Source organism: Elephantulus edwardii, unplaced genomic scaffold, assembly GCF_000299155.1.
Source record: "Elephantulus edwardii isolate Elephantulus edwardi_28Jun2011 unplaced genomic scaffold, EleEdw1.0 scaffold00134, whole genome shotgun sequence".
In the NCBI taxonomy this organism is placed as follows: domain Eukaryota; kingdom Metazoa; phylum Chordata; class Mammalia; order Macroscelidea; family Macroscelididae; genus Elephantulus; species Elephantulus edwardii.
This window is the reverse complement of record NW_006399884.1, coordinates 6,153,670-6,176,691: the sequence shown is the minus strand read 5'-3', so window position 1 is coordinate 6,176,691 and position 23,022 is coordinate 6,153,670. Positions and strand designations below refer to the sequence as shown.

The window sequence follows — 23,022 nt, the reverse complement described above, 5'->3', positions numbered from 1 at the left end:
CAAAGACTCTGTAAACTTAGATTAACTTTTTTAAATTTTTTTTTAAATAAGGCCAGGAAAGACAACAGAAAACCACTAGAATAAACTTCAAAAGCCAGTCTGTCTACAGTTGTAGAACTATAGAGTTCTACAAAAATGAATTCTATATCTTTAGTCCAGAGTTGTTAATTTTGGGGTTGGGTTTTTTTCCCTCTGAGTAGAAAAGTTACAGCAAAGAAGAAGAAACTACTGGTACATGTAACCATGCGGATGAACTGCAAAACATTATGTTGAGTGTAATAGCTAAATATAGAAGAACATAGGCTGTCCTGATTTCATATGAAGTTTTGCAGCAGAAAAAAATTAATTTATGGTGATAAAAATCAAGAGAAAGACTGAATAATAAGGAAATGGGGAAATGGGGAACTAAGACACAGGGTAACATTCTTCAATGATACAAACGCCCTTAGGCATTTAATTATGGGATTAAGATGTGTGGACAAAAGTGTGGACATTTGACAAAATTCATCAATTTGTAAATTTAAAATGTGTACATTTCACTGTTACAATTTTTCTTCATTTCTATACTTGATAATAAATTTATTTTCTTACTAAAGCCTTTCTTTATACTTGTTTCTTATTTGTCAATGACTTTTTTCTGCAAACTTATTAAAATTTAAATTTTTAAAAAATTTAAATTCTTTTAAACTTAATTTTTAAAATAATTGTTACTATAAAAATAATATAAACAGAAAAACATCCTTATGAAAATGTCAACATTCACCTATAGAATGAAATTATATTTTGTAAAATGCTATTTGGAAAAACACTTCATAAAAACCTTTTTGGTAATCGTTTAAAAGAAGAACAGAAACTCTTCAAGTTGAAAAGTAAAAATTTAAAAATCCTTAGTGGTAAGGAATTGTTCTAACAGCACAAAGGTACATGGTTCAAATCCACCAGCTATCTCTTCCCATGGGATTTACTGCCTCTTATAAACTGCTGGAGGGCCAGCTGAGGATCAATTTTGATTTGATAAAATAGAATCTCCCAAAATAGTGTCAATTTGGCCAGGCTATGATTCACAGTATTATGGAGTCATCCTTTATTTTGTGATTTGATGTAATTATCCTACCTGTTGCGAATCCTCGCTTCTATGATTCTAGTGAGGTATAGTTAGTGGCAGTTATCTTAATCAGGAAAAATGCAAACTACAGGATTAAGATCTATTTTGAGTCCATTTCTTGTGAGATATAAAAGAGATTAAATAAGTGAGCAGAGAATTCAATACCAGCAAAAAATAAAAGTAGAGAGTTAGGTGTGTCCTTCAGACTCAGGATCCCTGTGCTACAAACCTCACAGAGCCACAAAGCCAGAGGAGAACTCATGCCACATTCATCAGATCTTCAAGGGACACCAGTCCACAGACGCTGAAGGGAGAAAATAACCAGGGCAGACAAAGAGGAATCCTTCCCCTAGAGCTGGTCCCTGAATCTGGAATTCTGGCCTCCTACACTGTGAGAGAATACATTTCTGTTTCTTAAAGCCACCCACTTGTGGTATAGCAAGTGTCTCAGCACTAGGTTACAAAGATACCCACCCCATTATCAGCATCCATATGCCTCTGAAACATTAGGAACCTGCATGGAGTACTTGAGTAGTTTCCATTCATTACAAACAGTTTTGTGATGCTATAAACATCCCTACATTGAACAATAAAATTAAGATGTAGAAATAAGAAAAAGGTTAACAGGACAGACAGTAAATTCAGAGTATAGTAAAAGAAAGGATCTGTTACCTGTTGGGAGAGGTATATATATCCTTTTCTCTAATCTCCTTCGCAAAGCTTCGTCAATGTCCCATGGGAAATTAGTAGCAGCCAATACCATGACCATTTTGGACGGATCGTCATTTTCTAAGGCTCCTCCAACTCCTGTACACAGTTGAGAGGAAAGATACACAGCATTTTACAGAGTCCAGTGTAACATTCAACCACACTGCCAAGTGTCAACCACAGCGCATGATGGTAGGATGCAATGATGAAAATGATGCTGTCCTTCTGACCTTGACCAAGGAGCTGAGGGGGTGTGCATGTGTGTGAGGGGGAGGGGCCAATTAACAGCTAACAAAACAGAGAGGTGGGAGAATTATCGTAACCTACTTAAAATTTTAATCTTATTAGAAAAACTACTTTCTATAGTTTATTTTTCTTTTTTTCTGTAAGAGAAGAAAGTGTAAAAAAAGGAGAGGTGGGGGGACTAGGCTCTGTTTTACTTTCTCTTATTACTTTTTTTTCTTTCAAACAGAGTTCTTCAAAAACATTTTGTCTTCCTGTAGTCTAATTTACTAGATTTTCTCAGAAGAGGAAAAGAGGAGAGGATCCACATTTATTTAATGGACTAGCATGTCATCATAATTTTGAAAAACAGCTTGACCTTCAAAGATATAACTGGTTTGTAAAAAATAAACAAGTAAAAGAATCTAAGAATGACCCTCATGATCAGCCAGTGCTGAAAACACCACTTCCTTCCAGAACCAAACAAACTTTATGGGCATCAAATCTTGTTTTCAAGAATTAAAACTTTCCCATGAAAACAACCCAAAACTTGAGAACTTCAGGTCTTGTAAGAGAAATCCACAGTAAATGTGTGTGTGTGTGTGTGTGTGTGTGTGTGTGTGTGTGCGCGCGCGCTTACACATATGTATATCTATGTATATTAAAAACTCACAAACTGATGAGTGAAAGCAGAGAGATTGCTGCTTAAGGAATCTTGGTGGAACAGTAGGCTAAGTGTTGTACTACCAAGCTAAAGGTCATCAGTTGGAACCCAGCAGCCAGTCCAAGGAGAAGATGAAGCAGTCAGCTCCCATTAAGAATTACAGGCTCTCTCATGATGGGCAAGGTCCAATGGAGATTGATTTTATAAAACATAATGCATGAGAATGATTACAGGAAAACACAATAGGAATGAAGAATAGTGTGAAACACAATGTATACAAACTTTGCATGTAAATCCATATAAAATTAAAACTTTTTTAAAACCAAAAAACAAAAGGACTACAGGCTCAAAAACCTGATTGAGGGGGTGGATCGTCATGTGTCAGGATCAACTCAGCTAGTGTTTGCTATTGCTCATGAAGTACAGAGAGTTTTTTGAGGGTGATGGGAAAATTAGGAAGCAGATAGGTGATTGTTCAGCACGGTCAATACTAGTTAATGATACTGAACTTAAATATAAAAATGACTGAAATGTTTTGTTACCTCTATTTCAGCACAGTGATTGAAAAGGAAAAATGTTACAGAACTTTGCTAAGATGTTATCTTATTGCAAAGTTTTTCAAACGTAAATCCTTTTAGCCACTTCACTTCCATACAAACAAGAAACAAGCAAACAAAATCTCCCAAACCTTACAGTGTCTAGTAATTTCTAGCCTGGTGTCAACAAATAATAAGCTTAAAACAACCCAGTTCAGAATGAAACTTTCTTCATCAAAAAGAATCAAACTGTCTAATCTCCCTCAGTGAAATTCAGCCAACTAAATTTGGATTCAGTGACTTTAAAAAAACACCAAAAGCCCCACAATAAAACCCAACATCATATAGCCATATGCAAAAACAGATCATAATCCCTCCTTCCTCTCAAACTTTAACCAACGTTAAAACAGTCGACCCACCAAGGGGACAGGCTCAGGGTACACTATTTTATGCATCTTACATCTTAGAGCACATCTGTCCACTGTTGTAGACTCAATTAGACTCACAGCATTTCTAACTGTAGGACAGACTAGAAATGTCCCCATGGGTTTCCAAGGCTGTCAATATTGACAGAAGGAGAATGCCATGTCTTTCTCCTGTAAAACTGGACTCACATCACCATCTACTTTTTGGATAGCAGTTCACTGTTTAATCCACTGTAACAGGAGGGTTCCTTTGACACACAGCTAAGTATTTCATAAGTACTCATGCCTCATGCTAATCATGGCTGCTCTGAAGCAGTAAATGCTGGCTATTTTCTGACGCATTTCACTGTCTCTGATGGTTGCTCACACAGCTTCCTGTTTACCACACAATTCCCAAAGGACCGTCTCTAGAAAGCTGTTCACACTCATTCAATGACACCCAGCACTTTCCTCCTCCTGGATCTTATCCATCAAGCTCTCAATCCTAACGCTGCCTCCTCCTCCCCGACCCCCCTTGTCTGGCTTGTCTGGACCTTAACTTTTCTCTCCACTGTGCATTCATTGCACCCAGAGCTCACCTCCACCATAGAACTAACCAGCACTTACTAGAATGTTCAGTGGCCTGCCACCCATTTTGATCAGTACTTCTAGCACTGTCTCAGGACCCGTCTATAATCTCCAACATCAAAGAAAGCTCTGAGCACTATAGTTGTGTAGCACATGTCAGGTGAGGTTAACCACTAGAAATTAATGCTGAGACATTTTTAAATTATCAATACATTTTAAAAATAAAAATAATGCACTTTTTAGTTTACAAAAAAGAATAAAAGCTGACCAACTCTTTTAACCATATAAAAATAACAAATCCTTCACTTATTAATGAAAGTTACATTTTCATGAAAAATAACTGCTTTACAAAACAAAACAATCAAGAGTAGCAAGAAGAGTGTCACCATTTTACATATTAAAAAAAAAATCTTATTAATGTCTGACTTAGTAGCTGTATTCCCATATCCCCTTCTGCATTCCATTTGTTACACCATCATACACATCTCCCAGACTTTGGTATTAACTCCACTATATTATACAACTAATTTATTTTCCTTTTGTCAACTAATTTATGCACTGAATTATACAACTAGATAGATACATATAAGAAGAGTGAAAAAAAGTCAAATGAGGACTTGAGACTCCTAATAATTTGGATCTTTAAACCCTTTAAAGGCACCTCAGACCCCTGGAGCCCTAGACTACACCTCTAAAATCTCAACCCCTAGTCATCAGGTGGTTCTGGCTCAATGCCACTCTCCAAACTCTCCACGGAGTTTTACAAAGGCTGTAAGTCTTTTCAAGAGACTGGCTATCTTTCTTCCATAGAGCAGATGGTGGGTTTGCACTTCGACCTTTCACTTAACAGCCCAATCAGTACATACTGTGCCACCAGAGCTCCTAAGAATCTCACGAATAAGCTGTAAAGGATAAGCTCCCTGACAACAGTGATGGTCCATTCTTCCATAAAGTCAATCTCAAGAAATCAAATCGGAAATGGTGCATGAGTCATAGCAAATATGCAAGAAATGTGATCTGAAAAATGCATGAACAAGTGAAAAACCTGGCTGATGAACAAGTGACTGGCAAATATGTGCAGGGCAGGCTGTCTTCAGTCCATTCATTCAGTGTTTCCAAAGAATAAGCCCCCATACAATCCAGAAAGAGAAGAGGACACACTGAAATCTTAGTTACCATCCATCTGGATGAGCAGCTCCGACTTCACCCTTCGGCTTGCCTCGTGTTCATCAGAGGTTCCTCTCCGGCTGCAGATAGAGTCTATCTCGTCAATGAAAATTGTGGTGGGGGCATAAAACCGAGCCTTTGCAGAAACATTACAAAGAAAGGTCACAAGGGAACTCACCAAACAAGAGTATTATTTTAAATGCTATTTGCTCCTCTACAACAATGGGGAAGGAGAGTATCAATTTCTCACAGCTTTAATGCCAACACTGGTTACACACAGAGCTTACATGAACTTTTCACATTAGAAAAGGGACATTTTCTGAAAATAAAATACACTGTACAGCTGGTGAAGTTGGGTGACGGCTACATGAGCTTTATTGCACTGTTCAACTTTTTAAAAATTCTATAGAGAAAAAAATTAAAGCTGAACGGTCAACCTCTATCCTCAAACATGCACTCCTAATGAATTATTGCAAATTCCTCTTGAAAAGGAACACACTAGAAGGTGAGACTTATTTCTGATGATACAACATATATACTTCCATTCAACCAGCCTATGGCTGTTGCTGGGTGCCACTGAGTCTATTCCGATTCAGTGAGCCCTGAATTCTGATTCCTGGGACACAGCAGACTTGCCACAAAGAATTTTCTTGGCTGTGATCTTTACGGCAGCAGAGGAACACCAGGTTTTTATCCCACAGAGTCACTGGTTGGGTTCAAACATTCAACCTTTGAGCTGACTAGTTCACTGCTGAATTAACAGTTCCTAACCAGCTCATCAAAGATCTAGAAGTCACCACACCCAGCCAACACCTTTTCTCCTACCTTTATTAAACAAGAACATCCTTTCCCCCCTCAGAGAGGAAGACACACTGAAGACCCACCAATTACCCTGTCTCCTTATCATATAAGGATCTACTAAAACATAATTTCATTGGCCTTTTTAAAAATGATTTATGGACTCATGTTATGAGGAGTATAAAAAATCTACACAATCAATACTGTGAAATGGAATACACCACAACTCACCATTTCAAATAACAGACGGACTAACTTCTCAGATTCGCCTCTGTACTTGGACGTCAGTGTAGAAGAGGAAACGTTGAAGAACGTTGTCCCACACTCTGTGGCAACAGCCTTAGCTAGCATAGTCTTACCAGTGCCTGGTGGTCCAACCATCAGCACACCCTGAAATGTCAAAAGATGTGTACAGTGATTTATCAGCTTTAAATACTACACACACACTCCTTACTTATCAACCTGGCTAGGTAAGTTCTGTGAAAACGGATGTTATGTGAAATTTAGCAACCAAATCTTTGGGCTCCAGAGTCATTTTAGAGGTGCTCTGAGGCTGCTCCCCATCCAGAGCAGCCATCAGTCCTATGTCTGTCTCCAGGTTGACCACAGGCAGAGCTGACCAGGTCGGGGTATGTAGCCTTGCCATCACAGAAATGCTCGCTCTCTCTGAAAATGCCCACCCACTGACCCAGGACTGCTGCCCACTGGCCCCAGACCCCAAACATGCGAAGGCAGTTCTACAGATTGGTAGTAAAGCGAGCATGGTGCACTCTGCCTGCACCCCTCTGCCACCTCCTTGAAGGATCACAGGCTGAAGGCACCACTTTGCCACCAGCCTGAGGCCAAGCCAGAATTCCTGGAGGCCAAGGGACATCGGGCAGTAACGGTCCCGGTCCCTGTGCCCAGACTTTTTCTTTTCTATTAACTTTACTCAAATCCAAGGTGACACAGCAGGATAAGAGGTGGGGGAGGGAACAAGGACAGGAAGAAGGATGCACTTCTCACTCAAAACACACAGGGCCTTATCTGTCCTTAAGGTGATTCAAGCAAAAATTCACACCCAGGTCAGCGCTTTTAATAAAAACCTTATCCTGCCTTCCTTACAAAACTCTGAGTGCATCTACCTCACTAACACACTTATGTTTTCCCACCCCAATGTAACTGCTGAGATCCTCCATTCCTTTCAAGCCCCCCATTTCACCTGAAACATCCCTTCCCACATCTGAAAACCCCTCTATCCTGTACGTCCCAGTTCAGGGAGTGAGGCCCCTCTCACCTGCTGAGGGGGAGAACCCATAGCTCTGTGTCACCCTTCAAGTCTTCTACTATCCAGAGCTGAAAATTCCCTCCAACCTCTTTATCTAGAATGCCTTGCAGCCCAGGGGCCGGTCTTCAAAGCTCGTGCCCATTTCCAAGTACATTAACAAGGTATACCTTATATGAAATCTGTTGCTATGGAGTCACGTGAGCCCACAGAACTGCCTCACAGGGTTTCTGAGTCCTTTAATCTTTATGGGAGCAGAATGCCTCATCTCTCTTCTGCAGAGGAGCTGGTGGATTTGAACTACTGACCTCTCAGCAATCAGGTGCATAATCACTATGCTACCAGAGTGTTGTATGTTACACATCACAGGGGCTAAATAAGTATCTGAGATGGAAGGGGGGAGTGAAGAATAAGACACTGTGGAAGAGAAAGTATATAGCCATGGGGGAAAACACACAAACATGCAAACCTGAGACAACGGAATTTTTCATTTTCTAAAATTATGTTCTAAAGGGACTAACAGACTCTCACAACCTGTTTAAGCCTCTAGTTTCTTGTCTATCAAAGTGAAAATTTGATAGAATCATCGCATGGGTACCTTTTAGCTTCTGAAATCCCCCACTCAAAAAAAAAAATCTATGGATTGATCCAACATAGTAAATAATCTTTAGTTACACAAATTTTTTACTTTAAAAAAAATCCCTAAACAGCAAGCATAGTTTTATTTTTTTAAAGTAGAATAGTTATATACATTCTAAAATTTTGTTCTACATACACATATTACCTGAAAAAAAATTTTACAAATAAATTTCTAAAGTTTTCCCTCAATCCAATTTGTCGTAAATATTACAAAGCAAGTTTTAGCATCAATGCACTGCTGTCATGGGGGCTTCCACACAGTCAACCTGGAGGGAACACCTGTCTGGGGGCTGTAGATGTTCTAAGAAGCCACACCTTTCTCCTGAAGAGTAGCTGGTAGGTTTGAACCACTAACTTTTTGATTAGCAGCTGAGTGCTTTAACCACTGTGCCACCTGCATTCTTTGGCAAAAAGGACATCTTTTTACAAATTCAGATTATATTTTAGTAAGAACAACTGAAGGTGGAGGAGAGGAGGGAAGTACAATAAACAAACTAAAAATCCCAGCTAGATATAGACTTCTTTTGAGAAAGCACACTTCTGCAAACAAGGCTTGTTGAAGTTCTGGAGGTTTATAAATGCTGGTGTGACCATGTGTGATCACGTGGTCAGCGCTTTTGTACCCCTACCACCCCCAGGTGGCCAGCTGCCATGACATCTCAGGTGAGTGGCTTTCAGTCAATAAGCCCTTGCTGGGTCCATGATCCTGGGATCCCTGTGTGGTGCTAATGAATGGACACTTGACAACTAACCCAAAGATTTCAAATCCATCCAGTCAGAGCCAGTGGACTCAAGGGGGGCGGGGGTGGGTATATGCATTGCACAGGAATGATATCCCTTTCCTGGGCGCTGACTGAGCAAGATATGGCAGTGATGCCACAATCAAAGTGGCACAGCTGAGCTCCACCTCTGAGTAGGGTCCTGTGGCTTGTTTGTGAGTTACCTTGAAATCCACCATGTAAGGGAGCTTGTTGCTCTGTAGCACATGCACTGCCATGTTTCTGTTGGTGGTGACTGGCCTGGACTGTTTCAAACCAGTTCAAACCCGTCTGAACTCCCCTGCCCTGCTCCACCACGCTGTAAAGACAGCAGCCAAGAAAACCTATGGCGTGCAGTTCTACTCTGTAACACATGGGGGCGCCGTTACTTAGCCTCCACTTAGCAACTGGTTTGGTTCAGGGGCTTTTTCCTGCTAGAAAATTCCTTCAAGGGAAACGAACATGGAGCTGACATCAAAATCTGTATCAGGATTACGAAAGCCCCTTTTCGCTGTGAGGATCCCATTAAAAGAGTTGGATTTTTTTCATGGTTAAACTCAGGAATGAATTTCTGAATATACTGATGCCCCAATTAGGTTGAGAAGGAGCCAACTGGATTGTATACTAAGCTATAGTGAGGTAACTTGAAGACACTGTTCATCATTTTCAATTTTATCAACCTCAAAAATTCTAGATATTTCTTATGCAAATAATGTATGCATTACATATGGTTTCTGCAAATCGTCCAACCCCTTTGTGTACCAATTTCCTAAGTGCACGTTATTTACATAGGCACATTAATCTTAAAAAATATAGTAAATAAGTGGAGGAGTCTAATATTTCTGCATAATTAAGGAATTTGAACATTAAAAATTACTTCTAATGGTGCCTTTTCACAGGTGTAAGATAACATATGAAAGGTTCTAACTTCACAGGTCAAAAGCATTTATTGTTAAAAAAACACAAAAAAAGAAAAACTACAACAAAACAACCACCAAAAAAACAAACATCTACTGTTACTGGGTCAACTCTGACTCAGAGTGGCCCTGGGACAGAGGAGCTGCCCCACAGGGTTGCCAAGGCCTCTTCAAGGAAGCAGACTGCTTAATTCTTTTTCCTGTGGAGCAGCTGCAGGTTCAAACTGCCGACCTTTTGGGTAGCAGCTGGGCAACTAACCATGATGCCACTTGACCTCCTTGTGTGAAAAATGCTGGAAACTCCTCTGACAGACAAGTCCAGAAGGAAGACAGAGTGACCGCACAGCCTCTGGAGCCATGGCCAGGCATGAGGACTGGCTGCCCAGGGCACTAAGCTTTTCGGTATGTTTGTTTTCTTCACTGTAATATAAAGTCATGAACTAGGAAGAGCTGCAACTTATTAAAAAAGAAACCAAATCTGAGAGACACTAAAATCTTAATTTTCTGAGAAGACAAAATGTCATGTACCCACTCACTCATTGTTGTCAAGTGAACTCTGAGTGGCAAAGACCCTCCACTGTGTCTCCCAGGCCAAGTATCACATGGGAGGAAACTGCTCATCTTTCTCCTAAAGAGCTGCTGTTGGATTTGAACCGCTGAGAGAAAGAGACTGTGAGTTAGGAGCACAACTCCCTACAGACTACACCACAAGACCAATCATTTATTATTAGGTTTATAAATATCACAGTTAAATTAGATTATTCCTATTCTGTGGTATTTTATAATATATACATCTTATTAGAGCAAATGAATGTTTTTTAATTATAACATCAGTCATTATAATAAACACATCTCATTAAAATATAAGGTAGAACATAAATATTTAATAATACAATATGTGATTTTTTTTTAAAAAAAAACCTACTCCGTTAAATGCCTCTTTTAAAATCGTGTATTCTTTTAAATAGTTTTAAAAGTCACAGTAAGGGGAAATTTATAATCATGTGTTCCCCAAATTAGGTAAGTATATAAATAAGAAAGATAGTCTGTAAAAGTTTCAAGGTGTGAGAGACCATCAAAATGGCATAGGTTTTCCAAGCTAATCACAAGATCCACAGTCTACTCCCTGCTTTTAGGAGCATCCACCGAGATAGGAGGGATGAGAAGGGAGAGATCTTCCAGCAAATCACAGAGGACTTGTTTGTACTTTTATTTCCATCTACCTGTCCAAGTGACAGAGCTCTGTGATGCAGCAGGCAAAACATTAGGCTGCTAACAGAAAGACTGGTTGTTTGACCCCACTGTCCACTCCACAGGAGGAAGACGGACAGCCCTCTCCCGCTGTGGTGTACAGCATCTGAGTCAATCCTATTTCGCCTGACACAGGGCTGGTTCAGGTCAAAATGGACTCAACAGTAGTGGTGGGCAGTCCATGGAAAGAGTCTCTGGTTGGTGCTGGGATGCTAACTGACAGGTGAGAAATTGAGCCCGCCGAGGGACCTGGGGAGGCAGCTTGGGACAAACCCCAAGAAGCTCAGTTCTACTGTGAAGTCCAGCAGGTCACTGTGAACTAGAATTGATTGGCTGGAAAGCACTCTAAGTCCAAAGAAAGGAAAACAGTGCCGTGACAGCTAAGAGGCACTGAGAGGACTCTGACATGAACATCTACCACCAGAGAATGGAAACTCAACTCGGGAAGAACTTGACCTGAGGTGCTTCATACACCTGGCTCAGAAGTCAGCCAGGCAGGAACTAGCACTGATTCTGCCTGAGACATGAGCCACACTGTGATCAAACAGCTAACGATTCCTTAATGGTGACCTTGCTTTTTCATTTTTATTTATAGAAGCTGACATCTAGAAAATGGTTAACATGAATCTAGCTCAGTACCCTTGAGAGCAGTGGCTTTCACTGAAGATGACTGCAAATTCCATATGCCTCTCTCCACCACAGTGGACAAGGGAGATCACCTCAACCACAGAAGCAAGTCTGGGTGTTGATGGTGTCCTCATTCTCTCACTTGCTTCTTATTGCTGTTGAGTTAGGAACAACTCAGAACAGACTCTCCAGAAGGTTTTCCTGTAAGTCGCACAGGAGAACACTACCTTTGAATCACTACCAGAGCTCCCTCTTAGTTTACTACCATAACAGAGATTAGCACAAATGGGTGGCTTTAAAAAAACACAAATTTATTCTTTCTCAGTTTAGGAAGCTAAGAGTCCACATGCAGAGTGCCAGCTTTGGAGAAGGCTTCCTCGCCCTGTGTCCCCTGGTTCTAGGAATTTCTCAGCACAGGGGCTTGGGCTCAAAGGACGCACTCCACTCCAGGCTCTTCTTTTTTTTATATACTGAAGTTGGGACCCCTGCTCACGTCTCTCTCCTTTCATCTCTTACAAGATGGAAAGTGAAGCAGGTCACACCTCAAGGCAACTTCCCATCCGTCCACTTGGACAGTGACCTGGTTAAGAGAGTGGCATCCCACCCTAATCCCTTTACAGATGAGTGGTTGATCACATCTTAGATTGGATCATAGGAGAGGATTGCACCACTCTAGAACTGCCTCTCGCCTTTGCCTCACTAACATCACAGAGGTGAGGACCTACAACACATTGGATCATTACATAATACTGAGATTTAGGCCTGGCCAAGTCTACACAGACAATCCAGACAGATGGTCTATAGAGCCTCAAAGGATCTTTGCAAACGGAGAAAACTACTGCACATCATTCAGGTTCTTTGACCAGCTTTCTGTTGTTGTTTTTGTTGTTATGTGCTGTCGAGTTGCCAGCAACTCAAAGTGAACCCATGTACAACAGTCCTAAACCCTGCTCTATCCTGTGCCAATCTTATTGTCTCTGACACACCTACCCTCATTACCCCCATCACTGATTCAATCAATCTCATCGAGGGTCTTCCTCTCTTGTGCTGTCCTTCCACCCTCCCAAGCATGACATCTCTCTCCAAGGATTGATCCCACCTTGCAACATGCCCAAAGTATGTCAGATGAAGGTCCAGAATCCTTGCCTCCAAGGAGCAGCCTAGTCTCACTCTCTTCAGGACAAACCTGTTTGTTCTCCTAGCAGTCCATGGTGTATTCAATACTCTTCTCCAGCACCACAGCTCTAAGCCATCAATTCTCCTTCTATTATCCCTAGTGTTTGTCCAGCTTTCTGATGCATAGTAAATACTGACATACTAGATAATGGTGAAATGAGATAGACTGGCATGGGATATCTTGAGTCAGACAATCATATTGTCTACTATGCTGGAGCTTTCTTATATCAACATTATTTTAATAAATTCTCACCTTCCAAGGTCTGCGAATCCCTTTGAAAAAGTCAGGCATCCACATTGGAAGAACAACAGCTTCCCTGAGTAACTTCTTAGCTTCTTCCAAGTCAGCTATGTCATCCCTTTGCAAAAACAAAGTTTTCACAATGATTATCCAGATACACCTTTGATTTCTAATCAGTAAGAATTCTTATTTTAATTTTTAATTTAAGAGCTCATTCTAGCATTAAGTACATCCTTCTAAGCCTCAGTGACTAAAATGGTGAGAATATGCTGACGTCATGAAGTAGGACCTGATGTCCCACTCCCAACCTTTGTCCATTATGCCAGCATCAAATTAAACACTTTACACTCCTCAAGTGGAAGTTCCCAGAAGAATGCCCTGTCAAGTCTGCACACTCGTGGGCTGGACACCAGAGCCAGGTGGGCAGGAGGTTAATAAGACAGGAGTCACACCAGGCCAGCCGTCAGCTTCTTTTCACTAGAAGACTGAAGGGATTCTAACCAATGGATGCTTGGGTTCCTGGACACGATATCCCTCTCGAGAGCCTCCACCAAGTCTTTGTCGTAGCCTGTGCCGTCAAACCTGGGGATTTCACCATCACTTGTGCCATCTTGCATATTTTTCCTTCCCTGGGCATGGGCATAAAAGAAAGAACTGATCAATAATAACCAGATACTTTTTATGAAAATATAAAATACCCAATTAAAAGCACTGTCAGCAAGTGGATTCCAATTCACAGCAATTCACACAACAGAGCAAGGTCACCTTGTGGGATTTCCAAGGCTGTAATCTTTACAGAAGCAGACTGCTCATCTTTCTCCCTCAGAGCAGCTAATGGCTTTGAACTGATGACATTCCCACTCGCAGCCCAATCCTCAAATACACTGTGCCACCAGAGTTCCTTAACATGTTGCCGCACACTTTTTAAACATGCTTAGAAACACATTTGCTGTCATTTGCGGCAATGTACTAATAAGTGTTATAAGCTCTTTAAAAATGTCAATCACTTTCAAAATTGTGTTTACTATCTTCTGATAGTGTTTTCTGGGTATCCAAACGTCTTTGTCCTCTTTAACTCAATGAAGTCAATGAACTGGCTTCAATAGGTGTTGCCTGTTTTGGTGTATGGACTTTTTAGTACAACTAGAAAAATATATAGCATCAAATTAAGATTCAAAAGAATCAAACAAAAAAGAAGTGAATGAACTGATCAACTTTATTATAAATACCTTCATATTCACCTTCTTGAGGGTGAATTTGAGTCATAGTTGCAGATATGACTCAAGCAGACCTTGCTCAAATTGTGGCTGACAACCAAGAGGTCAGGAAAGGGTTCTGAATGTGAGACACAGAGATTTTCCACACCACACTGAGGCCATATTCACAACCATAATGTAGAGAAAAAAAGAAGTTAATTCACTGAAAACCAGAAAGGCCCACATACACCATCTAGTTTAAAACTGACAACAACTCTAATTTTTCTAGCAAAGAAAACCAACAGCAAGCCCACCGCTGCTGAGTGGATTCTTTCTCACTGTGACCCTGGAGGACAAAGCAGAGCTGCCCCACAGGGGCTCCAAGGTCGTGATCTCCACTGAAGCGGACCGCATCATCCTCCTCCTGCATGCTGTGGGTAGAAGTGAACTGCTGAGCTTCTGGTTAGCAGACAAGCTCCTTAAGTGCAGACTGCACTATTAGGAAGGACTCCATCAAGAAAAGAACTGACCTGTAGTGGCCCCCTACAGCTGGGCCAAGTCAGCCACTCCTCAGAGGAACCCTGTGAACAACATGGAGCGCCTACTCACTCCGTCCCACACCATCCTCACCATCCTCACCGTCTCACCATGCTCACGCCCACTGTTTTCCGTTGTTTTAAGACATTAAAATGAATTAATTTTGCTACATTAGGAAATCAGCAAAATTAGTAACAAATTAAGCTTTGAAACAAATAATGAAGTAAATTAGAATAAGCAGCTTTTGTTAACTACCTAATTTATCTGTTAACTAGAAGAAATTTTTGCACAAAAGTGTTAGTACTCGTGGCACATTGTTTAAGTGCTCAGATGCTTACTGAAAGGTTGGGGGTTCAAATCTGACCAGCTACTCAACAAAGAAGAACAACTGGTTACATAAAAACTAGAGCTAGCAAAACCCCAAGAGGCACGTCTACTGTATGGGGTTGCTGCCGCCTGTCAGCATCCAACAGCGTCGGCAAAGTTAATGATAATAATTGCAGTGCAACTGAAGTGATCTTAAAATTCTTTCTTTGGATTTTGACATTAAATGACTAATTTAATATTTACCAAGAAGGCTGGCATAATTTTTTCCACACGAAAGCAAGAATATGCTAGCCTCATTCTATTCCTATCTGAATTACTTTATGAAGAAAGTTCGTTAACAACCCCTTGTGAGCGTTGACTAATCTCAGCATCTGAGGAGAATGAGGCTGCTGGTGACTAAGCTGATACTGCAGAATCGATTAAAGGTATGGCGAGGCCACAGGTGCAGATGCTGCGTTTGGACCTTACCTTTCCCCCTCTTCCTGCCGACAGATGAGGTGGGGCATGCTCAGTTACTAACTGAGGACCTTCACGTTTGAGAGCAGAACTAACAAGTGAACGACACCCGGCAACCAGGGTTAGAAGCCATGTGACATGGTGGGGGTCCAAGAAAACTAGAGCAATTATAGCAGACGATGAAAATGTCCACAAAGCAGCACAGCCAGTGGGTTGGCCCCAGACTCCATTGCAGTAAGAACTGAACACATGAGAAGAAGTGACGAAGGAGGTGGATCTTAGATCAGCAACAAGATGATCTTCCTAAAAACTACGTCTATCCACCACAGAAGCGAGCTGCCAGATGCTACTTCATTATCAGTGGTGAGTAATAAAGGCCAGTAGTCCGCAGCTCCACATACACTGAATTGCAAACAATCTCTGCTTTGGTCCTGTAAAGCCATCACCACTCACACGTCAACATAAACAACTACTGCTGCATGGATTAAATGGCCCAGAACAAGGGCAAAGGTTTGGGAAATAATATTCTATTGTTCAAAAAAGGGATTATGCATTCTGCTTATGAGGTCGTAGCTCCCCCTTTAGGTTACATGGACAGCTAATGCTCATGGACGCTCACCAAGGGAAGAGTCCTGGTGACCCAGCAGGCTAAGTGCTGGGCTGCAGTTCCACGGGAGAAAAACGGGCAGTCTGCATCCATAAAGATTTCCAACCTCGGAAACTTGAAACCTCAGGCACCATGACTCAGATTTGACTCAACACCAAATGCCTCTCCCACTGAATGAATGGCTGGTGGCTTAGAACCAGCAACCTTCTAATTGGCAGGTGAATTCTTTAACTGTTGTGCCACCAAGGCTCTTAAAGCACAAAACAGTGCCTAGTAATTTGCCTGTAATGACCTGGACTCAGTGTTCAAACAAAATATATTTATATTGAAATTATGAATCCACAGTAGTCTGCAAACTTATCAACAGATTTACTCTTTCTGTACTCTTTAAGGAGCACTTACTGCAAGAAGAGATCAGTGGTATGGTGGGTTACTAGTTTCACAGCTAAACCAAAGGTGAGCTGTATGAATCCACTAGCCGCTCTGGGGCACACTCCTCCCATAAAGATTTACAGTGTCCGACACCCAATAGTGGGTCCATACAAATCTGAATCAACTTGATGGCAGTGGGATTGGTATTACTACATCTGTGAATGGAATTGTTGGGGAAGCGCAATATGAGCAGTCATATGCACTTAGCTGCACTCATGCAAAATCTAAACGCAGACCATAAGGCTGCTGTCCGAACAGAGTAAGGGAACACTATATGGTTTTAAATTAAAAAAGCATTGTATCCTTTCTCATACTTATTCAATCTATATGCTGTTGTTATGTGCTGTTGAGTCGCTTGTGACTCATAGCAACCCTATGTACAACAGTCCTAAACTCTGCTCTGTTCTGTGCCAATCACACAGTCTCCAACACACCCATCCCGATTACCCCAGTCACTGAATCAATCCACCTCATAGAGGGCCTTCCCCTCTTGCACCGTCCCTCCACTCTCCTAAGCATGATATCCTTCTCCAACGACCGGTATCTCCTTACAGCATGACCAAAGTACGTCAGACGAAGCCTCAGAATCCTTGCCTCCAAGGAGCAGCCCAGTTTTTACCCCTCTCTAGGATGAATCTGTTTGTTTTCTTAGCAGTCCATGGTACCCTCAATACTCTTCTCCAACACCAAAGCTCAAAGGCATCAATTCTCCTTCTATCCTCCCTAGTTATTGTCCAACTCTCTGATGCATAACAAGTGATTACAAAGTCCATTGCCTGTATCAGACACACCTTAGTCTCCAGAGAGACACCATTGTTCTTCAGTACTTTGGAAAGGTCCCTAACAGCAGACTTTCCCATGGCAATGCGCCTTTTAATTTCCTTGCTACTGGTGCCAAGGGTACTGACTGTGGAGCCAAGCCGACTAAAGCTGTGAACAATCTGTTTCTTCACCATCCATCCTGATGCTGCCAACTAGTCCAGTGGTGAGAATCTTTGCCTTCTTGACATTGAGCCTCAATCCTGAGAAAATTATTTGAGAAGCTGGACTCTATGAAGAAAAATGTGGCACCAGGATAGGAGGAAGACTCATCAATAACCTTCAGTGTGCAGATAATACAACCTTGCTTGCTGAAGGTGAGGAGGACTGGAAGCACTTGCTGAAGAAGATCAAACACTGCAGCCTTCAATATGGACTGTACCTCAACATTAAGAAAACAGAAATCCTCAAAACATCATGATGGAGAAAAGCAGTCAACAACTTCATCTTACCTCCATCCACAATTAACACTCTTGGTACCCATTCCGGGCATCAGGAGATATAGTGCACTGGGAAAGTCTGTAGGCAGGGATCTCTCCCAATTATTGAGGAGACATAATGTTAGTTTGAGGACTAAGGTGTGCCTGGTTCAGATCATGGTCTTTTCAGTTACTTGCTATGCATCTGAGAGCTGGAATAAGGATGACAGAAGAAAAATGTATGTCTTTGAACTGTGGTGTTGGATAAGATTACTGAGTATCTCATGGACTGCCAAAAGAACAGATATGTCTTTGAGAAGGTGCAGCCAGAGTGCTACTTGGAGGCAAAGATGATAAAGCTCCCTCTCACATACTTTGGGCATGTTGCTAGAAGAGGTTATTCCTTGGAGTGGGGCATCATGCTTGGAAAGGTGGAGGGACATTGAAGGAGAGGAAAAGCCTCAATTAAGTGAACTGACACAGTGAGGCAACGGGCTCAAGTATGTCAGAGATTGTAAGGTTAGCACAGGATGGTACTTAATAACAACATTCAAAAGAATGACTTAAAAACAACACTTTGTTGTTGTTGCTGTGTTAAGTGCCATTGAGTTAAGCATGACTCATTTTGACCCTATGAACAGCTGACCTTCTGAACCCTGCCCTATTCTGTGCCATCCTCATCATTTCTGTCACAGTAAAACCCATTGTTGAAGTCACATTGTCAATCCACCTTCTTGGGGGGGAGAGGTGTCTTCCACTATTTCACTGATCCTCTGTCCTTCTAAGTAAGATGCCCCTTTCCAAGGAAAAGCCTCGCCTAGCTACATGTACAAAGTATGTGAGATGAAATTTCACCATCTTTGCCTCCAACGAGTACTCTGGCTGCACAATTTCCAAGACATCTTTTGCCCATGGAACACTCAGCACTCTTATCCAGCACCACCACTTGCTAGAGATGACAATATTCCTGAAGACTTTTCCAATATTTCCATTAGCTTTCAAGGTAAGTAGTTTCTGTCGGTTTCACTTCTGTCAGCTGCCTCCACTCTCATCACAGCCTTCATTAGCGTACAATTCTAACGACGGACTCTGGTGGCGTAGGAAGTACCGTGCGGAGTTGCTAACCCACAGGTTGATGGTTCAGCTATGGCAGCTGCTCCTCACGAGGAAGATGAGCAGTCTCCACCTGTAGAGACTGGCAGCCTCAGGAAACTGATGGAGGGACACTGCATGTAGGACCTACTGAGGGCGTGGGCGGAGTGACGAATGACTGACTACTGAGGATAACAGGGCTGCAACAAGCACACTTCTCAAACATTAATGACCTTTCCGAGAGGACTTCTTTATTACATAGTCTTTTCTATTTCCAAAGTGACTCAGGGAAATTATCTTTTATTTTCAAGTAACTATAAAGTTGTTTTTAAAAAGATTTAATAAATAACATACTTTACAAGACATTCTGAGTATTTTATGTGCCAATGAAAAGATAACTATCCATCTCATCAAGGGTCTTCCTCTCCTGTGCCGTCCCTCCACCCTCCCAAGCATGACGTCCCTCTCCAAGGACTAGTCCCTCCTTGCAACATGTCCAAAGTATGTCAGACAAAGCTTCAGAATCCTTGACTCCAAGGAGCAGCGTGGTTTCACCCTCTCTAAGAAGAACCTGTTTGTTCTCTTAGCAGTCCATGGTATTCTCAAGACTCTTCTCCAGCACCACAGCTCAAAGGCATCAATTCTCTTTCTATCCTCCCTAGTCATTGTCCAGCTCTCTGATGAATATCAAGTAGTTGCAAAGACAATGGCCTCTATCAAGCAAACCTTAATCTACAGACTGACATCATTGTTCTTAAGGGCTTTGGAGAGGTCTCTGATGGCAGCCTTTCCCAATGCAATATGTTTTTTAATTTCCTGGCTGTTGGTGCCAAGAGTGCTGATTGTGGAGCCAAGCAAACTAAAGTTGTTAACAATCTCAATCTCTTCACCATCTATCATAATGCTGCCAATCTGCCTCCATACATATATAAATATATATGTATGTATGCCCTATGAATGGCATATATAGTTCCCCCCACCCCCTCTGGGAATGATGCCTATCAAAGAGAAGTATCTAAGAAAGCACCAGGAAGGCTCTCCTACATTATTGTGCAACAATAATACAGACTGGAAGTTTTACCTTTTGGTCTTTTCTTCCTCCTCTGTCTTTGTAATGACCTTTCGCACTCTTCCTGGATGATACTCTTGATATCTTCCCACAATTCATCTGGTCTTTGCTCACGGGTGTTCAAGGCCTCAAACCTGTTCCTGAGAGGGTTCTGAAATTCAGGTGGGATAGACTCAAGGGCCTATTTTCATTCCCGTGGATTTAATTTAATTGTCTTCAACTTCAGCTTAAACTTGCAAATGAGTAGTTGGTGGTCTGTTCCACAATCGGCACCTGGCCTAGTTTTCACAGCTCATACTGAGCTTCTCCAGCAGTTCTTTCCATAGATGTAATCAATATGGATGGATGGACAGATGGATAGATAAATAGATAAATAACAAACAAACATATCACGTGCATTTGTTTCTTATAAAATGTATTTGCAATGAATAAATCATTGATTGTGCAAAATTCAATTATTCTTATCTCCAGCTTTATTTCTGTCACCAAGTCCATGTTTTCCAAGTACTGATCCTTCTTCTCTGTTCCCAGCTTTTGCATTCTAGTTACCCATTATTATTAATGCATCTTGATTGCATATTCTATAGATCTCTGACTACAGAAGTTGATAGAAATCTATTTCCTCTTCTTTGGCTCTGATTGTTGGTGCATATATGAACAACAGTGGTATTCACTCACTGGACTTCCTTGTATGTATGGATATTATCCTGTTGCTCACAAAATGGTATTTCAAGACATATCTAGAAATGACTTTTTAACTATGAGAGCAACCTCATTTTTCTGCACCTTTTCATCTCCAGAATAATAGATCATATGATCATCCGAGCAGGAGGGGACTTCAGCATCTCTCACCCCACAGGTAAACACAACCCAGAGGCCTGGCAGGTCAAGGCAGAACCGGAAACTGTTGGGCACACACGGAAGGCAGAGATCTGGCACGGAATAGAAATAGCAGAAGGGAAGAGAAGAACAAGCAGGAGGGGACGTCAGCATCCACCCCACAGGTAAACACGACACTGAAGCCTGGCAGGTCAAGGCAGAAGCATAAGATTGTGCAGTATATTCTTCCAAAACCAGCACAATTTAAATACATCCATTCTCCTTCTGTCTTCCCTATCCCTTGTCTGGCTTTCACATGAATATGAGGTAATGAAAAGATCATGGCCTGTACACCTTAGACATCAATGTGAAATTTTTGCTTTTTAAAACTTCAAGAGGTCTTTTGCAACTGATTTCCCAAAATCAACAACTTGTTTGATTCCTTGGGCAACTTCCATGGGCAAAGACTGTGGGTCTAGCAATAAAATTATTGGCAATTCCAATTTCTTCTCAATTTTTCCTGATGCTGTTTATTGGTCCAGTTGTGAGGATTTTGGGGATCTTCACATTAGGTGCTACAGTCCTTTACCAAAGTGCATTGATCTGTCTTCATTTCTGTAAACAAGGTTGTGTCATGTGCATATCACAGGTTGTTAATGAGCCTTCCAATAGTGACACATTATTCTTCCTCATAGAGTCTGCATTCTCTGGATTACTTGTTCAACACACAGAATGAATAACTAAGTTGTAAAAAACACAACTCTGTAGCATACCTCTATCAATTACAAATCACGTAACTGTGCTGTTCAAACAACTAATTTCACATGAGCAGGATTAAGCATTCTGGAACTCCCATTCTTTGTAATATTATTCATCATTATTATGATTGACACATTTAAATGCCTTTGAATCGTTGGTAAAACACAGGCAAACATCTTTCTGGTAGTCTCTGCTTTCATCCAAGATTCATCAGCACTGACATTCCCCGTTCCAGGGCCTCTTTTGAATCCATTTCGGCTCTCTAACACCTTGAATATTGATCTTCAAGCATTCCATTTCATTTCTGATGACTTCCAGTTTTCCTTGATTCATGTGTGGCACTTTCCATGTTCCAACAACTAATGGTTGTCGGCTGCCGTTATTTTTTACATGCTGCATCAGCAAATATAAGTCCCAAAGGGTGTGTATACACCACCAGCATCACTGAGGTCTGCTCGTCTGTGAGGAGGCAGATCTCATCCAGTTCTGAGGGCCTTCCAACCTGAGGGATCATCTTCCAGTGCTCTACCTGACAGTGTTCTGTTGCTACCCAGAAAGTTCTCACTGGCGAATTTTCAGAAGCATATCTCTGGGCCTTAGTCTGTCTCAGCCTGGAAAAGTCACTGAAACCTTCCCACTATGGGGGACACTGCCCTATCTGCAATACAGGTGGTACAGTTTCCGGCATTACAGAATCACTCAGGACAGTAAAACAACAGATGGTGGCAGAATAGTAGATTGGCCATCCATCACCTCTGTATCATGGTACTTACATAAAGATAAAACTTACTGACCTTAACAAGTGGTAATCCTTCACAGTTTTCTACTATATCTAAATATTTTAATACTTGCCATTACAAATGGTAAATGAAAAGATATTTATCTTCTTCTAAGTATTGTGTCATGGAGGTGACAATAAATCCTGAATTCCTAACTAGGAAAAGAAATTAAAGCCTCTTTGTGTGAATTCAATTACATTAACATTCCTAGACAAAATCAGAAAGAAAATGGCAAATGTTATCGACAAAAACTGGGTTTTCTCTTATTACTATAATTAAAGCTGAGGCACACTTCCTGGGTAGCTCCTTTCACTGTAAGATTATCTCCATGTCATTTTCTGAAAATTTCCACACAGTGCTGCCATCCATTCAGCCATCAAGCTCCCAGCAGAGTGAATGTGCTTGATGAACCCTGACCAAGGCAATAAAACAACCTGTGTGCCTCTAAAATCCATAGATAAATAAAAGTTATTTTTTTAAAAAATATTTTCCTTGTTCAGGTTTCTTTATTGAAGGATTTTGGGTTGATAGCAGGCCTCTGAAAACCCTATGCACAACAGAACACACGCAGATTAACAAAAAGGGCAACCTAGGTAGAACCATCAAGTATGGAAACACAAGGGAGGAGGAACAGCTGTAAGCAGTC

At 41.3% G+C, this 23,022-nt stretch overlaps 1 protein-coding gene across 1 annotated transcript in view; it reads right to left on the bottom strand.

Moving 5' to 3' along the window:
• KATNAL1 (katanin p60 subunit A-like 1) overlaps positions 1-23,022 on the bottom strand; it is a 74,239-nt gene that overhangs the window by 18,610 nt on the left and 32,607 nt on the right. Inside the window, exons 4-8 of the mRNA XM_006894069.1 lie at positions 13,567-13,694; positions 13,078-13,183; positions 6,424-6,582; positions 5,404-5,530; positions 1,778-1,912 (exon numbers count right to left, since the gene is read on the bottom strand). Of these exons, the coding sequence (XP_006894131.1) occupies positions 1,778-1,912; positions 5,404-5,530; positions 6,424-6,582; positions 13,078-13,183; positions 13,567-13,694 (655 nt within the window). The remainder of the gene's footprint in view (positions 1-1,777; positions 1,913-5,403; positions 5,531-6,423; positions 6,583-13,077; positions 13,184-13,566; positions 13,695-23,022) is intronic.